The 20,706-nt window shown below is 37.3% G+C and overlaps 1 protein-coding gene across 1 annotated transcript in view; it reads left to right on the plus strand.

The window, feature by feature from the left end:
• Nucleotides 1-20,706, plus strand: part of LOC150106298 (4-hydroxyphenylpyruvate dioxygenase-like protein) — a 135,777-nt gene that overhangs the window by 58,831 nt on the left and 56,240 nt on the right. The window contains exon 3 of the mRNA XM_090392330.1: nucleotides 9,420-9,571. Coding sequence (XP_090248456.1) covers nucleotides 9,420-9,571 — 152 coding nt within the window. The remainder of the gene's footprint in view (nucleotides 1-9,419; nucleotides 9,572-20,706) is intronic.

Consider the following 20,706-nt stretch of genomic DNA (forward strand, 5'->3'; position numbering starts at 1 on the left):
CTACATTGATAGATTGAGAGCTTGTGGATTGCAGAGATTGGCTGATAGGCGAAGAAGAGGGGATATGATAGAAACATTCAAATTACTAAAAGGTTTTTATAGGATTGATGCAGGGGAAATGTTTCAGCTGTGTGATAGTGATGGAAGAACAAGAGGTTATCTCTGGAAATTAAAGAAGAGTGTGGTTAACAAAGGTGTCAGAACAAGGTTTTTTGCCTGGAGGGTGGTGAATGAGTGGAATTCATTGCCTGACTTTGTTGTGAGCTCTTCATCTGTAAATGAATTCAAGAAGAGATATGACAGATATTGTTTTGCTAGTTTGGGTCTCCCGCGATGAGTCTACTGACTCCATGGAGATACCCGTAATAATAATAATAATAATAATAATAATAATAATGATTTGCAATTCTAATTTATTGCATAGAAAATAATTATTACCAAATATGAATTAGATTCATTTAAATCTACATACTATGTAAGCACATAAAAATGTGATATAAATTGTAAGAAAACTGTTATTTGAAAACATTCACAAAATTGGAATAATTTTTAATGTGGCTCAAAAATTAGAATATTCCAAAATTTTCCAATTAGCTTTGAGGAGAGCATACAGATAGCATTGTTTCTATGCTCCCTCTCTCAGTAACACAGATACTGAGTTCATAATTCCTAAGATCTAAAGAAAATTCTAGGGAATTTTTTAGCTATGTGGCCAGTAAGAGGAGAAATGACTGTGGAAGTGATATTGTGGTATAACATTGAGAATAGAGCAACTGAGGCAGAGGACATAGTGGAATTGTTCAATGAACACTTTATTGGAGTATTTCATCCTAGAGGAGTCAGTTTTAATGTTAGAGGGATAGGACTGGTACGAGGTCTGGAGGTACAGGAGGAGAGTGTGTTTCAGATACTGAGTACTCTGGATGTCAGTAAAGCTGTGGGACTGGATGGTATTTCGCCACGAGTTTTGAGAGAATGTGCTAGGGAATTGACAATACCTTTAACGTGGCTTTTCAATGAAAGTCTGGCTGCGGGAAAGGTGCCCATGGAATGGAAGGAAGGTAAGATAGTGCCATTGCATAAAGGTGGTAACAGACTGGAAGTGTCTAATTATAGGCCAGTCTGTGTGTCATCAGTAGTTGTTAAGATCTTGGAGAAAGTAGTGAGGGACTGTATACAGCATTGGGACAGATGAGGGTAATGTTATCTGTGAGAGTCAACATGGATTTGTGAAAGGGCGCTCTTGTTTTAGCAATATGCCAGCCTTTTATAATAAAGTTACAAGAACATTAGATGAGGGAAAGGCATATACTGCAATTTTCTTAGACTTAGCGAATACATTTGACAGGGTGCCACATGATAAGCTGATATTTAAGTTGCAGCACATGGGTCTGGATGTCAGATTAGTCAACTGGATTCAGGATTGGCTGTCTGAGAGGTATCAGAGAGTTGTGTATGGTGGAGCAGTTTCAAGGAGGCAGAGGGTTACAAGTGGGGGTCCCACAGGGCTCAGTACTACGACCTATATTGTTTAACCTTTATATCAATGACATTGCCAGTGGATTGCAAGGAGATATTCAGTTGTTTGCAAATGATGTGAAGCTGGGAAGGATTATTAGTAATAGTGCAGATGTGGTAGCCCTGCAAGAGAATTTGAATAAGCTAGATAGATGGGCAAATGAATGGGGTTGGCAGTTTAATGCAGCAAAATGGAAGGTCTTGAGGTTTGGGAAACATCGATGAGATGCTGCAAACTCTCTGGGAGGAGTTATACTGGAGGAAGTAGGGGAGACGAGAGATCTGGGGTTGATGACTGATAGAAACCTGAAATTTAGGGGACATATTGCAAAGGTGGTGAAGGTAACAAAGAGGTTGCTGCAATTATGAGAAGGACACTGACCTGCAGAGATAAAAGGGTTATCATTCCGTTGTACAAGTCTCTGATCAGACCACACTTAGACTATTGTTCTCAGATTTGGTTCCCAGGATTTGAAGGGGACCAAATCTGAGAACTGTGAAAAGGGTACAAAGATGGATGACAAAGATGGTTTCAGAACTGTACAATTTTGGTTATGAGGATCAGCTGAGGGGAATGTGGACTGCAGAGTTTGGTTGAGAGAAGAAGGAGAGGTGATATGATTGAGACTTTTAAACTGTTGAGAGGTGGTTACAAGGTTGACACTGGGGAGTTCTTTCGCTTGGTTGAACAGCGAGAAGGAATGATGACAAGAGGCCATCCCTGGAAGTTACGAAAGGAAACTGTGAGCAAGAGGGTGTGGAGTGGTTTCTTTGCATGGAGGGTGGTTGAACCGGTGAATGCATTGCCTGATGGAGTGCTGAGAGCGAGAGGTGGTTACAAGGTTGACATTGGGGAGTTCTTTTGCTTGGTTGAACAGTTTGAAGGAGATTTTGATGACAAGAGGCCATCCCTGGAAGTTACGAAAGGAAACTGTGAGCAAGAGGGTGAGGAGTGGTTTCTTTGCATGGAGGGTGGTTGAACTGTCGAACGCATTGCCTGATGGAGTGGTGGGAGCGAGAACGATCAATATGTTTAAGGAGTGGTATGATAGACTTTGTGTTTCTTGGGGGGGGGGGGGGGGGGGGGGGGGGCTCCCCCTCGATGAGTCTTGACAGACTTTATGTTCTTAGGAAGGACCTCCCACGATCAGTCTTTTGACTCCTTGGAGGCCTGAATAATGATAATGATAATAATAATTATAAAGAACTCAGTAGCCGCGGGACTGACTTGTGTGAGGAATCATTTGTGCATGGATTTCAGTTAATGATTTGCTAAACATGGGTAGAACGAGTGATATCGGATGTTAAGAGGTTTCGTATGGTGTCTCAACAGTTTATAGTTAAGGAATTGAAATGTTCTCAAGAAAGTGTGAGTAGATTATTGAGATAGTATTTTAATAACCGGAGTTTCCAAAATAATCACTGCAGTAGCTATCGAAAGTTAATAACTGCATCAAGAGATGGGAGGACATTGAAGAATATCATGAAGAAAAACTGCTTCCGAAGTGTAAGGTATTTTTACAGGAGATGGAAAGAACTAGGTGTGAATGTGTCTGAATCTACAACATTTAGGCAACTTTACAAATTGGGTTTTAAATCACGTGTGCTTAAGACGAAACCGCTTATGTCTTCCAAACAAAGGCAGCTAGAGTGCGATGGTATAAGCAAAAACTCTTGTGGGGTCAAGAGGACTGGAAAAGGGTACTTTTTTGCGATGAAAGTATGTTTTGTGTGTCCCATGGTCATCGAGGGATACATGTTTGGTTAAGAATGCATGAAACGTTCAGTGAATTTGCAACCTCCCACATGGTATGGGCTGCAGTCATATAAGCAGTACACAGCCTACCTGTGTATTGTGTACGAAAGGGTCAATTCCAAAGTATACCAAGAAATTCTTGAGCACTTTATGTTACTGGCATCAAAAGAATTATGTGATGGTGATTTCCTTTTTCAGCAAGATTCAGCTTCTTGTCACACTTCCAAGACCACTACTAGATTGCTCAAAGAAAGGCAAATCAATGTAATTCCTTGGCTGACATACTCACCTGATTTAAACCCCATTGAGAATTTGTGCAGAATTATGAAGAAACGACTTCAAGAACTTTAATTTTTGTGCATTTATTTTTACTTCTAATATTTTGAACCACGTTAAAAATTATTCTAATTTTGTGAATATTTTCAAATAACAGTTTTCTTATAAATTATATTACATTTTTATGTGTTTCAAAGTACATAGATTTAGATGATGTTAATTCATATTTGGTAATAATTATTTTCTATACAATAAATTAAAATTGCAAATCTTTCAACATATTTTCTTTGATTATTCTGAATTTTTGATTTGGGGAGGTAATAGCAGATAGTCAGAAGAACAAATTGTGTTTGCTAGCTGCACAAAGCTTTTGATAATACTGTCTTTTATCAAGGATAATGATGTGAATCTGTGTGGATATACCTGCCCAGTGAAGGATGATTTCCTATAAACAGAAAATTCAGTCTTCTTCTTCTTCTCCTTCTCCCTACTATATTAGGCCTACCGGCTTGTTACAGAGCTGCCTTGAGCTCTCCTAAGTCATACCCCCATCCCAAGAATAAGGTGACTAGCCCTATGCCTCCTGGTATATCCTATGGCTGTATCTCGTGTGTTCGTGAGGCTGGTTTGCCTGCTTGCTGGAGGAAAATCCCCAGATAAACTTAGGAGAAAAACCATGCTGTCCATGCCCAAGACCAGCTAACATGGCTATGTCTGAGAAAGGTACTTAAGCTGCTCATGGTGGTTGGTTGATGGAGAGATATCAAAGAATAGTTTATTCAGGAGTAGAGTCCAAAAGACGGCCTGTGACTAGTGGTGTGCCGCAGGGTTCTGTTCTTGGACCACTGCTGTTTAATCTGTTCATTAACGATATAGGGAAGGATCTAAGTGGAACAATTCATTTGTTCGCTGATGATGCAAAGTTGGGTAGGGCAACACCCCTGCTAACCACACTCTTGCCCATATGCCTGGGCAAGAGTGTGGTTAGCAGGGGTGTTAGAGCTGGGTTCTTTACTTTTAGAGTGGTAAATGAGTGGAATAAGCTGCCAGAGTCTGTTGTGGGTGCTATGACGGTGAACGAGTTCAAGACAAGGTATGATAGATACTGTGAGAATGTAATCGCATAGTTGTGTGGACATGATGTTTAGGGCCTCCCTCGATGAGTCTAGGACTCCTGGAGTCGCCCAAAATAATAATAATAATAATAATGTCGGCGACAGGAATCGAACCCAGAACACTCCTTTCCCCAGGCATATGGTTGCAAAGTGCATAGCAACTAAGCTAACTGCATGGACCAGAAAATTCATTATTACCAGCTAATACTGAATTATAAAGTTACGAAGAGTTATGAAGTATCCAGAAAGGGAAGACTTGTTAGATTCACACTCAATAGTGAACTTAATGCAAGTGTATTGAGAGTTAATTTTTGTCCAAAAAATGAAGCAGTTCGATTTCAGAGTGAGACCAAATGGCAAAGACACCATCAATAAAACTTAGCCAAATATGGGGTTGAGGTGTTAAAAATCTGGTCCTCTAATTTTTCAGCTAAAACAAGTGATAGAGGACTGCCCATTATGTGATACCTTTGATTTGCTTAAACTGTTTAAAGTATGGTAAACTCCAAATATTTAACAATTTCATCTGGGAAATCTCATGAAAGTTGTGAGTTTCTCCAAGAAACTCTACAATCATGTATTTATAATTTTTGTAAACAGAGGAACCATCATTTCATACTCTTGAAGATGAAGATCTTTAATTCTTACTTCAAAGTCAAAACTTATTTATTCATTAAATCAGTCGCATTTCCTTTGTCGGCTTTCATTATAACAATGTTAGTATTTCAGCATTGAAAATGGAGCGCTTGTAATTCCAATAATGAAATATTCAGAGGAAGATGAGATTTAGCTTTATACAAAATCTGTAAGATCTCAAACTGTAGTTCACCTGTGCATAAGTCCCCTGATGCCTTTTTCCATGCTTATCATGAAGTCTAAATAAGATAATCGATGAGGCGTTAATACAAAATCTGTACCCCCCCCCCCTAGTTAAATGCAGTGGCGTAGCTAGAGGGGGGGGGGGGGCAGAGGGGGTGGTCCATCCCAGGCGGCACTTTGAACCTTTTTGAACTTTTACAGCTAATTCTAAAATACAGTCTCGAGAACTCAGTTCCAAATATTGTAATACTGCTGCGAATTTTCCTCACGATTGCTGTAAGTGTTGCTAGTTGTGAGAGGAGTTTTTCTAAATAAAATTGATTAAGAATTACCTACATTACTATGAAATAGACTTTGCCAATGTCATCGATGATTTTGCTAACAGAAAAGCAAGAAATATAAGCGTGGTGGTGGGGTACTGCTTATGATAAGTGATAACCTATGTCCTCTAAGAGTGGAGAATTTGGAAGGAAGTGAGACAAATGATTTTGAGAGCGTATGGTGTGAGGTAGAGTAGGCAAGACAGGATATTTAGTGGGGTGTTGCTACAGACCCAGGAGCACAGAGGATAGGGACCAGGAGATGTTTAGACAGCTAAGTTTGGCAAGTGCAAGAAGTATGATTGTTATGGTAGATTTTAACTTCAGTAGTATAAATTGGAGAGAGGAAGATGCATGTAGCAATAGGGGAATGGAATTTCTAGAATTCTTGAGGGACAAATGTCTTAGGCAACATGTAACAGAGGAAACAAGAGGTTCAAAAGTTTTGGATTTGGTTATAGCATCAGAAGAGTTGATAATAACTGAGTTGAAGTCTCTCCAACCAGTTGGAGAGCGTGACCATATGGTGTTGACTTGGAAAATGAATAGACATGCAGGAGTATCAAAGAGACGGGAACTTATGTGGAATTATAAGGCAGGTCATTATAATAGTCTTAGACGTCAACTTCGGGGAGTTTCATGGAGGGAGGAATTGGAAGGCCGGGATATCACTAGTGCGTGGGAAATTGTGAAAGAATATTTGTTATCAGCAATGGTAAGTTGTATACCACAAGTGAAGAAGAGGACGCAATTTGGAGTAAAGTGGATGACAAACAATATTAAACAGGAATTGCATGCGAAAAAGAGGCTATGGAAGAGATATAAGGAGACAGGTGAAGAGATGCATGAAGAATATAAGACACAGGCCAGAAGAGTGACTAGTGTGGTAAGGAAAGCGAAACTGGAATATGAGAGGAGATTGGCCCTAAGATCCAAAGAAAATCCTAGGGAATTTTTTAGCTATGTGGCCAGTAGGAGGAGAAATTACTGTGGAAGAATGATATTGTGGGATAGAAATGGGAATAGAGTGACTGATGCAGAGGACATAGTGGAATTGTTCAATGAACACTTTATTGGAGTATTTCATCCTAGAGGAGTCAGTTTTAATGCTAGAGGGATAGGACTGGTTCGAGGTCTAGAGGTACAGGAGGAGAGTGTGTTTCAGATACTGAGTACTCTGGATGTCAGTAAAGCTGTGGGACTGGATGGTATTTCACCACGAGTTTTGAGAGAATGTGCTAGGGAATTGACAGTGCCTTTAACGTGGCTTTTCAATGAAAGTCTGGCTTTGGCAAAGGTGCCCAGGGAATGGAAGGAAGGTTAGATAGTGCCATTGCATAAGGGTGGTAACAGACTGGAAGTGTCTAATTATAGGCCAGTCTGTGTGTCATCAGTAGTTGTTAAGACCTTGGAGAAAGTAGTGAGGGACCGTATACAGCATTGAGCAGATGAGGGTAATGTTATCTGTGAGACTCAACACGGATTTGTGAAAGGACGCTCTTGTTTTAGCAATATGCTAGCCTTTTATAATAAAGTTACAAGAACATTAGATGAGGGAAAGGCATATACTGCAATTTTCTTAGACTTGGCGAAGGCATTTGACTGGGTGCCACATGATTAGCTGATATTTAAGTTGCAGCACATGGGTATGGATGTCAGATTGGTCAACTGGATTCAGGATTGGCTGTCTGATAGGTATCAGAGAGTTGTGTATGGTGGAGCAGTTTCAAGGAGGCAGAGGGTTACAAGTGGGGTCCCACAGGGCTCAGTACTAGGATCTATATTGTTTAACCTTTATATCAATGACATAGCCAGTGGATTGCAGGGGGATATTCAGTTGTTTGCAGATGATGCAAAGCTGGGAAGGATTATTAGTAATAGTGCAGATGTGGTAGCCCTGCAAGAGGATTTAAATAAGCTAGATAGATGGGCAAATGAATGAGGATGTCAGTTTAATGCAGCAAAATGTAAGGTCTTGAGGTTTGGGAAACATCGATGGGATGCTGCATACTCTATGGGAGGAGTTATACTGGAGGAAGTAGGGGAGACGAGAGATCTGGGGTTGATGATTGATAGAAACCTGAAGTTTAGGGGACATATTGCAAAGGTGGTGAAGGAAACACAGAGGATTGCTGCAATTATGAGAAGGACACTGACCTGCAGAGATAGGAGGGTTATCATTCCGTTGTATAAGTCTCTGATCAGACCACACTTGGACTATTGTTCTCAGATTTGGTCCCCAGGATTCGAAGGGGATAAATTAACTGTGGAAAGGATACAAAGACGGATGACAAAGATGGTTTCAGGACTGTACAAGGATAGTTATGAGGATCGGCTGAGAGAATGTGGACTGCAGAGTTTGGTGGATAGAAGAAGGAGAGGTGATGTGATTTAGACTTTTAAACTGTTGAGAGGTGGTTACAAGGTTGACACTGGGGAGTTCTTTCGCTTGGTTGAACAGCGGGAAGGAGTGATGACAAGAGGCCATCCCTGGAAGTTACGAAAGGAAACTGTGAACAAGAGGGTAAGGAGTGGTTTCTTTGTGTGGAGGGTGGTTGAGCCGTGGAATGCATTGAATGATGGAGTGGTGGGAGCGAGAACAGTCAGTGAGTTTAAAGAGTGGTATGATAGACTTTGTGTTTCTCAGGGGGGGGGGACCTCCCCTCGATGAGTCTTGACAGAATTTATGTCTTAGGAAGGACCTCCCTCGATGAGTCTTTTGACTCCTTGGAGGCCTGAATAATAATAATAATAATAACATTTTAGAATGTTGAAATTAAAGTTTTACTTCAAAATTAACATAGAATTTTAATTTATTTATCTATATGTCATTTTGACTTTATGTAGTATTTTTGGTGTGTATTGAGAGGGGCAGCAAACTCGGGGACCACCCCAGGCGGCAAAAGCTCTAGCTACACCACTGTTTAAATGTATAACCCATTTATCACTGACAGAGCGAGATGGTGGATGAACGAACTCGCAGCTTCTTTTTTCTAACATTCAAATTTATGAATTGGCTTGTGTTTATTTAAGCAATCATGGACTTAGGAATGAGAAATTCTACAAATTAAGTCAAAAAAAATACCATCAATGCCATATATTTTACTTCACCACCTGCATACCTGAAGATTTTGCTTTGAGAGGTAGTTGCTTGATATTATGTGTATAGCTATTAAAAAAGAAAGGAGAGAGAGAGCAGTCCACATGGAACTCCACAGGTTACTAGTAACTGTGGTTACTAGTACGGGGTGATCTGATGCGGGTTATTTGTTTCCTGTTTTGGAAGTAATTTTTAAATGTATACAGAGGCCTCTATTCCAAAATGTCTTAGCTTCGCTAGAAGTGTTTCATGTTGTAGTGTATCAAATGCTAGTAATAATGAATTATATTAATAAATGATAAGTAATACTAAATAATAAATAACAATTACTATCAAATAATAGTAATAATAATAATTTTCTGTCTTGCTCAGCATTATTGCATTGTGTAGTACATGGCATCGTACATAAGTTGTATATTTCTGTGTATACAAAGAATTTCAAAACTCTCACTGTTTTAAGATGGATGTTAAAAAAGTATATGTATGCTAAAAATCTTTTCTTTTTTAACTTTCAGTGAATTGCAATATAGAAAGATTTTTACAAGCGCATAATGGACCTGGAATAGAACATGTTGCATTATATACATCTGATATCCTCCATAGTGTTGCAGAGTTATCAGTAAGAAATATCAGATTTAGGCACCCTCCATCTGCATATTACAGACAGGTAAAATTTTCTGTGAAAACAGAATTTCCATTTGCTATATGCAAAGAGAATGGTTTATACTTATGCAGTGGTATCTCGCTAATCTGAACTAATAAAAATCATGCTCATTCGGATTAGCAAATTTCCTTCCAAGAGACAACAATAACTATTGTTTAAGACAAAAATAATCAGATTCTAATGGTACATCAATGATAAAAACTGATAGAAGAAAAGCTACTGCACTGTAATGTAAAATAAAAAATAATACAGTACACAAATTTATTTTAGTAAAAAATTTAATTTCTTGTACCTGTGTATTGTTGAGGATTCTGATTTAATAAAATTGCATAGTTCATTACGTAACTTAATTTGCATAAAAATATCACTTTTTTGTACACAACACAAAAAAAAAGTTTCACAAAATAACACACAAAAAGAGGTTTTTATTTTTTTGTCACTGATTTTCTTTTGTTTCTTCGAAGCTAAACTTTTTTCGAATGCTTCTTCTTGGAGCTGCATTGGCAACAAAATTTTGTGGAATAGCATATCATTCTGCCTTAGCACATTCTATACACATATTAAAACTGTCAGCTGCCTCTTCATGTTTTATTTTTTTTCTTCGAGTTCTTCATCGTTATCATCGTCTTCTAATTCATTAGAAGGTGATGATGATGATGATTCTACATAATACATCATAAATATGTAGCGTCATATTTATAATTTAAGCATCTGATTTGATTTCGATTTCACTTTTGGTTCTACCTGTAATCCATTCCGTAACATCTGTTTGTTAAATTTCATCATCTGGATTTATATTTTTAACCAAATTATGCACGTTTTGAATTTCCTCTTTTTGTGTATATTTGTGATTCATGCCGACAATATAGTACATAGTGTACAGTATAAAAAAGCAAACGTGAACACACAATATATCAAATTAGTTCTCCAGTATAACCGTACAATCGACAGTATGAAAAAATACTGTACTGTAATAATAATAAAATAAATAATAATAGTTAAAATAATAATTATTAAATAAAAATAGTAGTACACAAAATAATAATACATAATAAATAATAACTTTTTTTTTCTTTCAAACTGAAGTTCGGATTACTGGAGGGTTCGGACTAAAGAGGTTTGGATTAGAGAGATACCACTGTATTGTGTTAAATTATTATGCACATTTTATGATCTTTCAATCAAGGGAACTGGATGTAACTAATTTTTGTACAATACTAAAAAGTTTCATGTTTGTCATGTTTTTTTACCAGTTCATTTTGTATAACTGTGGAAATCAACTGTTTATCAATGCACAAATCTTGAATATATTTGCAGTTATATATAACTCCGAACAAGAGCCATATGGGTGGATGAAGTACTGTCCTCAATTTATGACCTCCCATATTTACAGTGGCCATTCCATTAACATGTTCACCGAATACCACCTCACCTTTGCAACCCATTGACTAAGGTATCATTGCTACCTTCAAGACATTTATTTAAGAAATACTTTTGCTTCCTACTGAAGGTGAGAAAACTCTTGGAGAATTTTGGAATGTTGTTCTGTTATTTTCTCACACTAGTTCAGTAGTACAAACTTTGCGCAAGTGCACTACTGGCTGGTGCAGCATACAAAATGGTGGTGAGATGAAAGTAAAAACCATTGCTTGTTGTAAACAAGACTACAGTTCTTTAATGGTGTGGAAACATCGTTGGAATGTTCAGTATAAGACAATACCGAACAATCTCTCAAGTTTTTAAGTTACAGAAATAAAAAACTAAATTAGAGGTGAATCCTTTTAAACAAATAAATATCAGAATTAAATAGTTTGCGCAGGCCATATCTATACAAATATTTCTTTTGTATGTAATATTAGTAAAGAAATTCCTGATTACAAGCAATAATGTATTTTCATTATACATTTCCTAATGTATAATTTTCATTATACATTTAGGAAATGTTTATATATAAAATAAAACTATAAGTTATCCTTTCCTTTTTTATTTATTTATTTATTCGAATCAGCCACTGCTAAAATTTTTTTAAAAAAATGTAAGATAATCTGATATCGTTAAATAGCAGATATCATACATGCTGAAGGATTGGGCCTTTTTTTTTTTTCATGTAATCATGTAAGACACTTTGATTCCTTTTAAAATCAAAAAAGTATGCCAAAATTCCATAATTTTGGTATACTTTTTTATGCCAAAATTTTTTGATATTTTTGGACTATTTTTAAATGATCATCTCATCATGATTCTAGGAGATTTCTAAAACCATTTAAAAATGGCTTCAGAAATGTCTCTTCCTAAAAAAAACCTTTAAAATTTTTTATGCACAGTCAACAGACACTATGTTTGTGCAATCAGTGGAGACATGCAGCCAGTATCTCAGGGAAATCACTGCATAGATATAGAATGTGTAAACAGGGAGTGGACTCTGTTCTCTGTATATCTTATATATTGTGCTTATATGCTACTTTTACTTATTATTTGTTTTCTATTATTTCCCTTCTTTATTGTTCTACCTTAGGTATAATTTTTCTTGCCTGGGATCTCCAGATATTTGCTTGATTGAAGACTGCGCCTCTGAAATTCCCCTATAGGCAAAAGAAAGTTTTTATTCGTAGTAGATTAATTAATCACTTATATCCTATTTTAGCCAAGGTTTGCAGTCATGGCAAATTTTTCTCATAAATCACTACTAATCAGTGGGGTTCCGCTATCAGGTCCGAAATAGTGTTTTTCTTTTTTTTTTGAATCAGTGCATTGCAAAAAGATTGAATCAAACAACTATTTTTATCAACAATAACAACAAGTTTAATTTCTGATCAAATAATCATACATATCACATGAGATCACAAGATTCATTTATGAAAGGTAAATCTTTCTTTCTCAATCACTCAACTTGATTTCTATTAAATTCTCTCGCACTTACTTAGTTGGACCTTCAACAAGCATACTTTACAATACAAATATCAGGAAGTTATACCTGTAACATGAAATCATTAGTTGCGCTTGACATTCCTAATTTAGCATCAATCAAAATATAACATACATGTATACAAATATATCCCTCAGAATCTCATTTCTTTCAAACACTTAATCATAGTCTAGGCAATTATATTTATACAATCCACCTCATTGAGTTTCAAACATTCCAATGATACAATAGCAGGAAAATACTCTATCACAATATTCAATCATAAGTACACATATAATCAATCAAAGAAATTTCAATCTTTTCTCCAAGGGAAATTAACTGCGCTCATGCTTCACTCATTTGCGATTACACACATTTACGAGAAATATTAACACTCAAAATACTATCTCCTTAAACTAGACAGTTTAGCAGTTCGATAGGGAATTCTTTCTTTATTCACAAACAATAAATGAATGTATAGACTCACATGGGTTTCTTCTTATCTTACATGTGTAATTCAATCGCAAGTATACCTATAATTCATTAAAGAAATTTCAACAGCTCAACATCTTCTCCAAGGGAAATTAACTGCACTTATGCTTCACTCATTTGTGTTTACACACATTTACGAGAAATATTAACACTCAAAATACTATCTCCTTAAACTAGACAATTTAGCAGTGTGATAGGGAATTCTTTCTTAATTCATAAATAATAAATGAATATGTAGACTCACATGGGTCTCTTCCTATCTTGTATGTGTCTTCCGTCCTTCTTTCCTTATTCTGCCGCTTGAGTGGGGTTTCTCTCCTTCATTCCATGTTTTGGAATTCTCCTCGAAGCGACACTGGGCACTGAGGAATAGTCGTAGCAGCAGGCAGGATATATAGAGTAGGCGTTCCGGCATCTTGAACTTCCCAGCAAAGGATTTCTGCATAGGCCTGGTCGCACTTATTCGACTACAGGACCTTTATGGCACGATTTCTCCTTAACTATCACCTCCGGATATCTTCGGCTGTGACTGGAACGACTTCGGTGGATGGGTGGAGGGCCACCCTCCCCTCTGGAACTTACACCTTGGGTCCTCTCTCTCGTGGATGGTTCACTCAGGATGAAGAAAAGGAAGCCCCTCTCATCTTCGAACCAACCCTTTTATACAGCAGAGTCCCTGCACCTTTGATTAAGTTTTTGGGGCCCCTGGAATCCCTGTGCGAGTCTTGCTAGTAGTTTGGAGAACCCTGTATAATGTTTCTCAAAAATTCGCCAACAATCTTACTTCCTCCCTTTACTGCCTTAATCTTGCCTACAGGCCTTTCTTTTTGATTCGCGCTGCACCCTTTCAATATTGACCTTGAAGGCCACCTCCGACAGGTCTTGCAAACGATCTTCAAAAGACATGCCGAATTTCGGACAATGTTCTTGGTTTCAATACTTCTACATCCCTTCTTAAACAATGAGCGAGTTAATTCCCTTTGGGCTTATTTTGCTCTTTATACAGATGGCTTTACATAGGTGGTTAAAATATACATTTTTACAAAAAAAAATTCAGGTGAATTCCTACTGTAAAAAGTCGATGTTTTTAGATAATTTATTTTGGCAACATCGAATTTTTACAAGTGATTCAAAATCTGTTATGCTAATCAGTCTGTGACACAACAGCTATCTTAGACAGTGTAAATGTACAGGCATGTTACATGTCCATGGGAGAGTGGATAGTAGCAGAGGCCATGACATAATTTAATAAATAACTTTCTTTGTACAAGTTCTGGTATAAAGACCACATAATTCTAAGATTTTTGTTTGTGCCTTCTACCCATGAAAACTTTTTGTTAACCTATAGTACATTTGTACCGTGGGTGGACTTAAGGATTTTTTTCTATTTTGTTATTAATTTTATATATATTTTTTGTATTTTTATTTAATTTTTACAGTCTGGTAACCCTGCTCTAGAGACTAAACATGGAAATTTTTAAGCCACTTCAAGCCTTCAGTAACCATGGTAGTGATCTCAAGCCAAACAGTGAAATTCATCTCCCATCTAAAGACAATCACCAAAACCCATATCTGTAGGGAGGGGGGGGGGAGATTCAGACCCAAAGTTTGTTTGTTGGAAAGTTGGTATGTTAACCACTCAGTCAGCCAGGCTAGCAAAAAAAAACAACAACAAAAAAAGTAAAACTTATTAGTTTCATATACCTTTTTCTATACTTCATAAGGAGGGTTTCTAAACCCTCCTTATGAAGATGTCACTTAAGTAACATCTTAAGTTAGATGTCACTTAAGTAACAAGAAACCTTTGCCATATCAAAACTGGAAAGGAATCAATAGTTGAAATTTGATTTGGTTTAACAATGGACACATGATGAATGTGCTGATGTTGAATGGGTTTAAGGAGGAGGTGTGATAGTCTCTGTGTAGTCAAGGATGAGCCTCCTATGATGAATATTGTGACTACTTTTAGGTTAATAATAATAATAATAATAATAATACTGTCCTACAGATGTTAGTAAATTGATTATTAATTTGTCACTGCTAGACATGTGAAACATCAAGTTGACTGCACTTGATAATTATTATTGCTCGATGGGGAGGTTGCTAATTAACACAAACCTACAGTATGAACATTGCACAACTTCTAATTCCATCACACCATAACTTCTTTTCTCTTCTGTTAATAAAAGCTTTAGCTTTTATTTAAAAGGTTTAGCTTTTAACTAACAGCAACTGTTATAGTGGTTGCCATTTCTTCCAGTAAGAAATGGCAACTGGCAGAAATTTTAAGATGAGTACATGTCCTTTGTTATATCCAAAAGAGAAAAATGGATTTTGAATTTTTAACTTTTTTTTATCAGTTAACAAAATTAAGAAAATGTGTTTTGGAAAGAAGCTGGGTCTGCTGATCTGTTACCATTTCAAGAAACAGATGGGATTGGATAACAGACTTCTGAGTTGGATCAGTGACTAGTTGTCAGATAGGTATCAGAAAGTTGTATATGGGGGTGGAGTATCGTGAAAGAGGAAGGTCACTAGTGGTGTACTGCAGGGGTTGGTTTGGGACCAGTGTTGTTCAATTTGCATATTAATGATATTGGGGTGGGTTTAACTAGTGATATGTAGCTGGTTGCAGTTGATGCAAAACTGGGGAGAGCAATGCAGAGTCAAGCAGATGTTATGGCTTAACAAGAGAACTTGAATAGAAGTGAACTGTCTGTTCAATGTTGCAAAGTGTAAGGTTTTGAGATTTGGTAAGACAATGGGATGTGAGGTATATACTTGGTCGGGAAACTTTAAAGGAAGTGGAGGAGATGAGAGATCTAGGAGTGATGGTGGACAAAGACCTGAAATTCAAGGGCCACGTTGCACAAGTTGTGAAGATGTCACATCAGATAATGGCAATGATGCAGAGGACCCTGAGATGCAGAAATAGAGAGGTTATGATGCCATTGTATAAGAGCTTGATTGGACTTCATATGGATTATTGTGCACAGATTTGGTTGCTGGGTTTTCATGGTGACAAGGGTATATTGGAAAGGGTCCAGAGAAAATTCACAAAGGTGGTCAGTGGTGTCTTTGGAATGTGGAGTACAAGATTGAAAGAATGTAAGTTGCAAAGTCTCGTGAATAGAAGGAAGCGGGGGGGGTGGGTATGATTGAGATATACAGCTAGTCAAAGGTTGTTATCAGGTTGACATGGAAGAGATGTTTCATAGAATGGGAGAGGGCAGTTGAACAAGAGGCCATCGCTGGAAACTGTATAAGGAGGGTGTGAGCAGAGGAGTGAGGATAGGTTCTTTGCATGGAGAGTAGTTGGTGAGTGGAATGCATTGTGTTGTGAGTGTGTTGTGAATGTAGACATATAGAATCAGTTTAACCATGCTACCGGCCAGGACGTATATGTACATCCAAGTTATCATGGATGCAAAGTGCATATTAAAATTGTAATACCATTGATATTACATTGAAATATATGATGGATACGAAGCATATGAGGATGCGTATTTGATCCATAATGGCCAGTAAGGTAGTTAAAGCACAGTTGGATGAAGCATTGTGTGGAATAGTTTGTGCCCCCCACAATGAGTCTCTGAGTCCATGAAGGTCAGATGTTAATAATTAATAATAAGTTTTAATGGAAGAAGGAATTGGATAAGAAGGGGTATAAATGTTGTAGTACTTCTGTAGATTATGTCAGATTGTTATTTTAAAATAATGTGGTGGAAAAGTATAAATAATAATGAATTTATCATCCTTGCTAAATATCAGGAGTCGCCAAATGCAGTAATATAGGAAATGAAGCTTTACATATTATTATGCTGCTGCTTATCCCACTTAAATAGGGTCGCTGTTTTTAGTGAGGCTCCTCCACATCCTCCTGTCTTGGGCTGTAACCACATCCAAGTTCTTCATCCTCAAGTTCTCCTCCACCAGCTCCCTCCATCTCTTCTTTGGCTGTCCGCACTTCCTCCTCTCTCACATCCATCTGCATGACCTTTCTTTCCACATACTAGTCCTTCCTCCTCATCACATGACTAAACCATCTCAACCTTGCCTCCATGTTTTAAATAAATATGTACATGTATTATTTTTTATGGTAATAACATCTATGAAAGGACAGACTTTTTATTATTCATACACCTATATGGAGCAACCAGCAACATATTTTTGACAGCGTGTTGTAAGAAGTAGCAGTGTGTAAAGAGGGCTCCCGTTTGAGATATGTTTTTTGAAATAATTAATAGTATATAAATGTGCACATGGGTAAGAGTTGCTATAAAAGTTGTGCACTTGCAATGTTATTAGTGTGTGAAATTTTTGTTTAAGTTTATTTACAAATTCTTTGAAATTAAAGCTCAGTATGGTAACCAGCGAAGGAAAGATGGCTGCAGCTTTGTCGATGCAGGAATTCAATTTCGATTTCAGTCGTTTTGTGAATTGTGAGGTGTGCTATATGTACTTGTTTGATTATATAGATAAATTGTGGATTTAAGGTGGATGGAAGGATGATGTGTGTGAAGCGTGAGCTAAATGAGGATTTGATGAGTGCTAATATATTGAAAACTGAAAGTGTTAGTAACGAGAATGCTCCAAGGAGGATGAGTGCTCATCTAATAGAAAAGGACGGTGTAAAAGAGCAGCGTAAAAATGTTAAAAATGTTTTGAAAAAGAGAACGAGCGATCTGAGAAACTTATCAATCGATTGTAAGCAATACAAAAGTGATGTGAATGTGGCAGAAGTTACAAAACAAAGTGTAGTTAAAGATAAGGTGGCAAGCAGCTTTGACTGTGAACAAGCGTGTATGATGCAAGGTTTGAAAGGATGAATAAGAGCAAAAGTGTGACAAATGGTTCAAAAGTTTGTAAAAATGAATGACAGCAAAAATGTGATGCAAGATTTGAAAGATGAGTTGGTTAAGATGAGGCAAGAGATGAAATGGATATGGAATGAAGTTAAAAGAATATGAAATATATATATGGAAAAGTAAAAATGATGAAAACAAATGATGTTGGTATTATAGAGGTAACAAACGTGGCATTGTATGATGATTCAGTAATTAAAGGTATGCTTGATGAGAGGATACATAAAGTATGTTTTACTGGAGGTAGAATGAGTAGAGTGATTAAAGCATTAGATATGAGTAGTTGTAATAGGTACAAATGACTTGACTGCAAACAAAGAACTCGTCAGATTAGATATCAGGAAGTTGTTGGAACAGATAAAAGAGAATAGTGTGATAGGAAAGGTAGTAAGCATGTTCCCCATGTCAGTGGTCAGATGAGGTGGAGAGCAAGGATTATGAATGATATGTTAATAGAAATGTGTGAGGAGAAAGGAGCGCAGTTTGTTAATGTGTGGAATGAGTTTGAAGGACGAAGTGAACTGTACAGGAGTGATAGACTGCATTTGAGTGGTTTGGGTGTGAGTTACTTCAGAAACTGCTGCTGGAAGGTAGGGAAGTGAGTGCAGAGAATGAATGTAATCAAATGGTAAGCGATGTGGAAGAATGGGAGAGTAAGACAGGAGAGATTGAAGAGGTGCCTGTGAATGAAGAAATGAGTGGCATGAATATAGAGAATGAGAGAACAGGTGTGCAAAACAGACAGGGAAACGGGGAAGCTCAGGGTGTACAGAGGAACACAGCGTGAGAAAGGTAGATGTTCCAAGAGGATGTGAATGCATGTGTAGACAAAAAAGGAAGGGGATAACCTGGGATCAAGGGAAAACAGTTAGATCTGAAGAAGGCTCGAAAATGAATAAAGAGAAAAAGAAATGGTTCGAGTTAAGCATAGAGAAGTCACATCAAATAAGTGGTGTTAGTGGAACTAGCTATAGATCCAGTAATAAGCTGCTGTATTTGTATACACATGCTAGAAGTGTAAGAAACAAAGCAAATGAAATTGTTGCATTAATTGAGTCTGTTCACCCAAAAATTGTCGGAAAAGGACGACATCCTGACATGAATAGAGATGGAAGGGTATGATGTGTTTTGTGAGAATAGAAAAGATAAAAAGGGAGAGAGGAATGCTATTGATGATAGAGAAAGAGTTATGTCCATACAAAGTAGAGATACAAGAGGGAAATAGTGCCAATGGTTTTGAAGAAGTGTGGTGTGAGATAGAGGTGAATAGAATGATATACTAAGTTGGATGTTGTTATAGACCTGGTAATGTGGATGGTAGTGACTATGAAATATATCATCCAATTAGCCAAGCAAATAAGAAATGGGTGTTATTATGGGTGATTTTAACTATGGCAATATAGATGGGATGATGAGATAGCAACTGGAAGTAACAAAAATGAGTTTCCTGCGTTTTTGAGGGACAACTACCTCAGAGAGTATGTAACAGAGGGCACATGAGGATTTGAGGGTCTTAGATTTGACCATCTCATCAGAGGATGTAATTATAAATGAGGTGTCAAATCATCCTCCAGTTGGTGAGAGTGACCATGAAGTGATTACCTAGGTGGTTGCGAACAGTGTGAGGACCTCTGTGAAAAAAGGGTATATGTGGAACTACAAGGCTGGTGATTATGAAAAGCCCAGGAGACAGCTTGCAGGTGTAGCTTGGAATGAGGAGTTAGTTGGGAAAGAGATCAGTGCAGCTTGGGAGATATTCAAGAACCATCTAGTAGAAACAAAGTCTAAATGTATTCCAAGGGTTAGAAGATTAAATAAGGTAGGTGTGAAATGGATGAATGAAGAGATTAAGAATGCTATACAGAGAAACAAAGGCATTATGGAAGCAGCATAAGAGAAGTGGTAATAACCAATTCCACGAGGATTACGAAGACCAGGCAAGGACTTGGTTGGTAAAGGTAGCAAAAGTGAAGTATGAGGAGAAGTTAGCTAATCAAGCCAAAAAGAATCCTAGGGAGTCCTTTCGATATGTAGCCAGCAAAAAAAAAAAGAATGATTATGGAAAGATGACATTGATTGGAGAAAATGGTATAAGGACAACTACTGCAGAAGATGTAGTGGAGACGTTTAATGAGCCGTTCATAAAGGTCTTTCATTCTTGTGAATGTGACATCATGGAGAGATTGAGAGCAGTTAATGATATGGAAGAGAGACTGGCTGTGAGCAAGAGGTGTATGGGGAATTGAGCAAACTTGATGTTAATATAAGGCTGTGTGACTTGATAAAATAAATATCATCACGTATTCTGAAGGAATGTGCCAAGGAGGTGACATCTGCCTTGACATTTTTTTAATATGAGTCTTGCACTGGATCAAGTTCCAAAGGAGTGGAAGGAAGGCAAAATTATGCCTCTTCACAAGGGAGGTGATAGAACTCAGGCATCAAATTATAGGCCTATCTGTGTGTCAGGTGTGGTTAAGTTGTTGGAGAAACTGATGAAAACTAGATCCAGAATTGGGTTGACAACAATGGAATTAACTTTGATGGATAGCATGGATATGCTGAAGGGAAGTCATGTTTTACTAATCTACTTATTTATTACAATAAGGTGATGGCTTCCTTGGACAGAGGAGAGGGATACACAGTAGTGTACTTAGATTTTGCAAAGGCTTTTGATAGATTACCACATGATAAGTTGATAGTTACTTTTAGTGTTGCACAGTGATCAGCATTCATTTTAGAAATTATGGACTTTACAACCATGTTATAAATAACCATTTTATTTTCCTGACGTTTCAACCTTCATATTAAGGTCATCATCTGGAGTATATACAGATATACAAGGACAAGCTGAGTTACATTTCACACAGTAAACT

This window comes from Typopeltis vanoorti, chromosome 5 (genome assembly GCF_054136105.1).
Source record: "Typopeltis vanoorti isolate ZY-2024b chromosome 5, IOZ_Tvanoo_1.0, whole genome shotgun sequence".
NCBI lineage: Eukaryota > Metazoa > Arthropoda > Arachnida > Uropygi > Thelyphonidae > Typopeltis > Typopeltis vanoorti.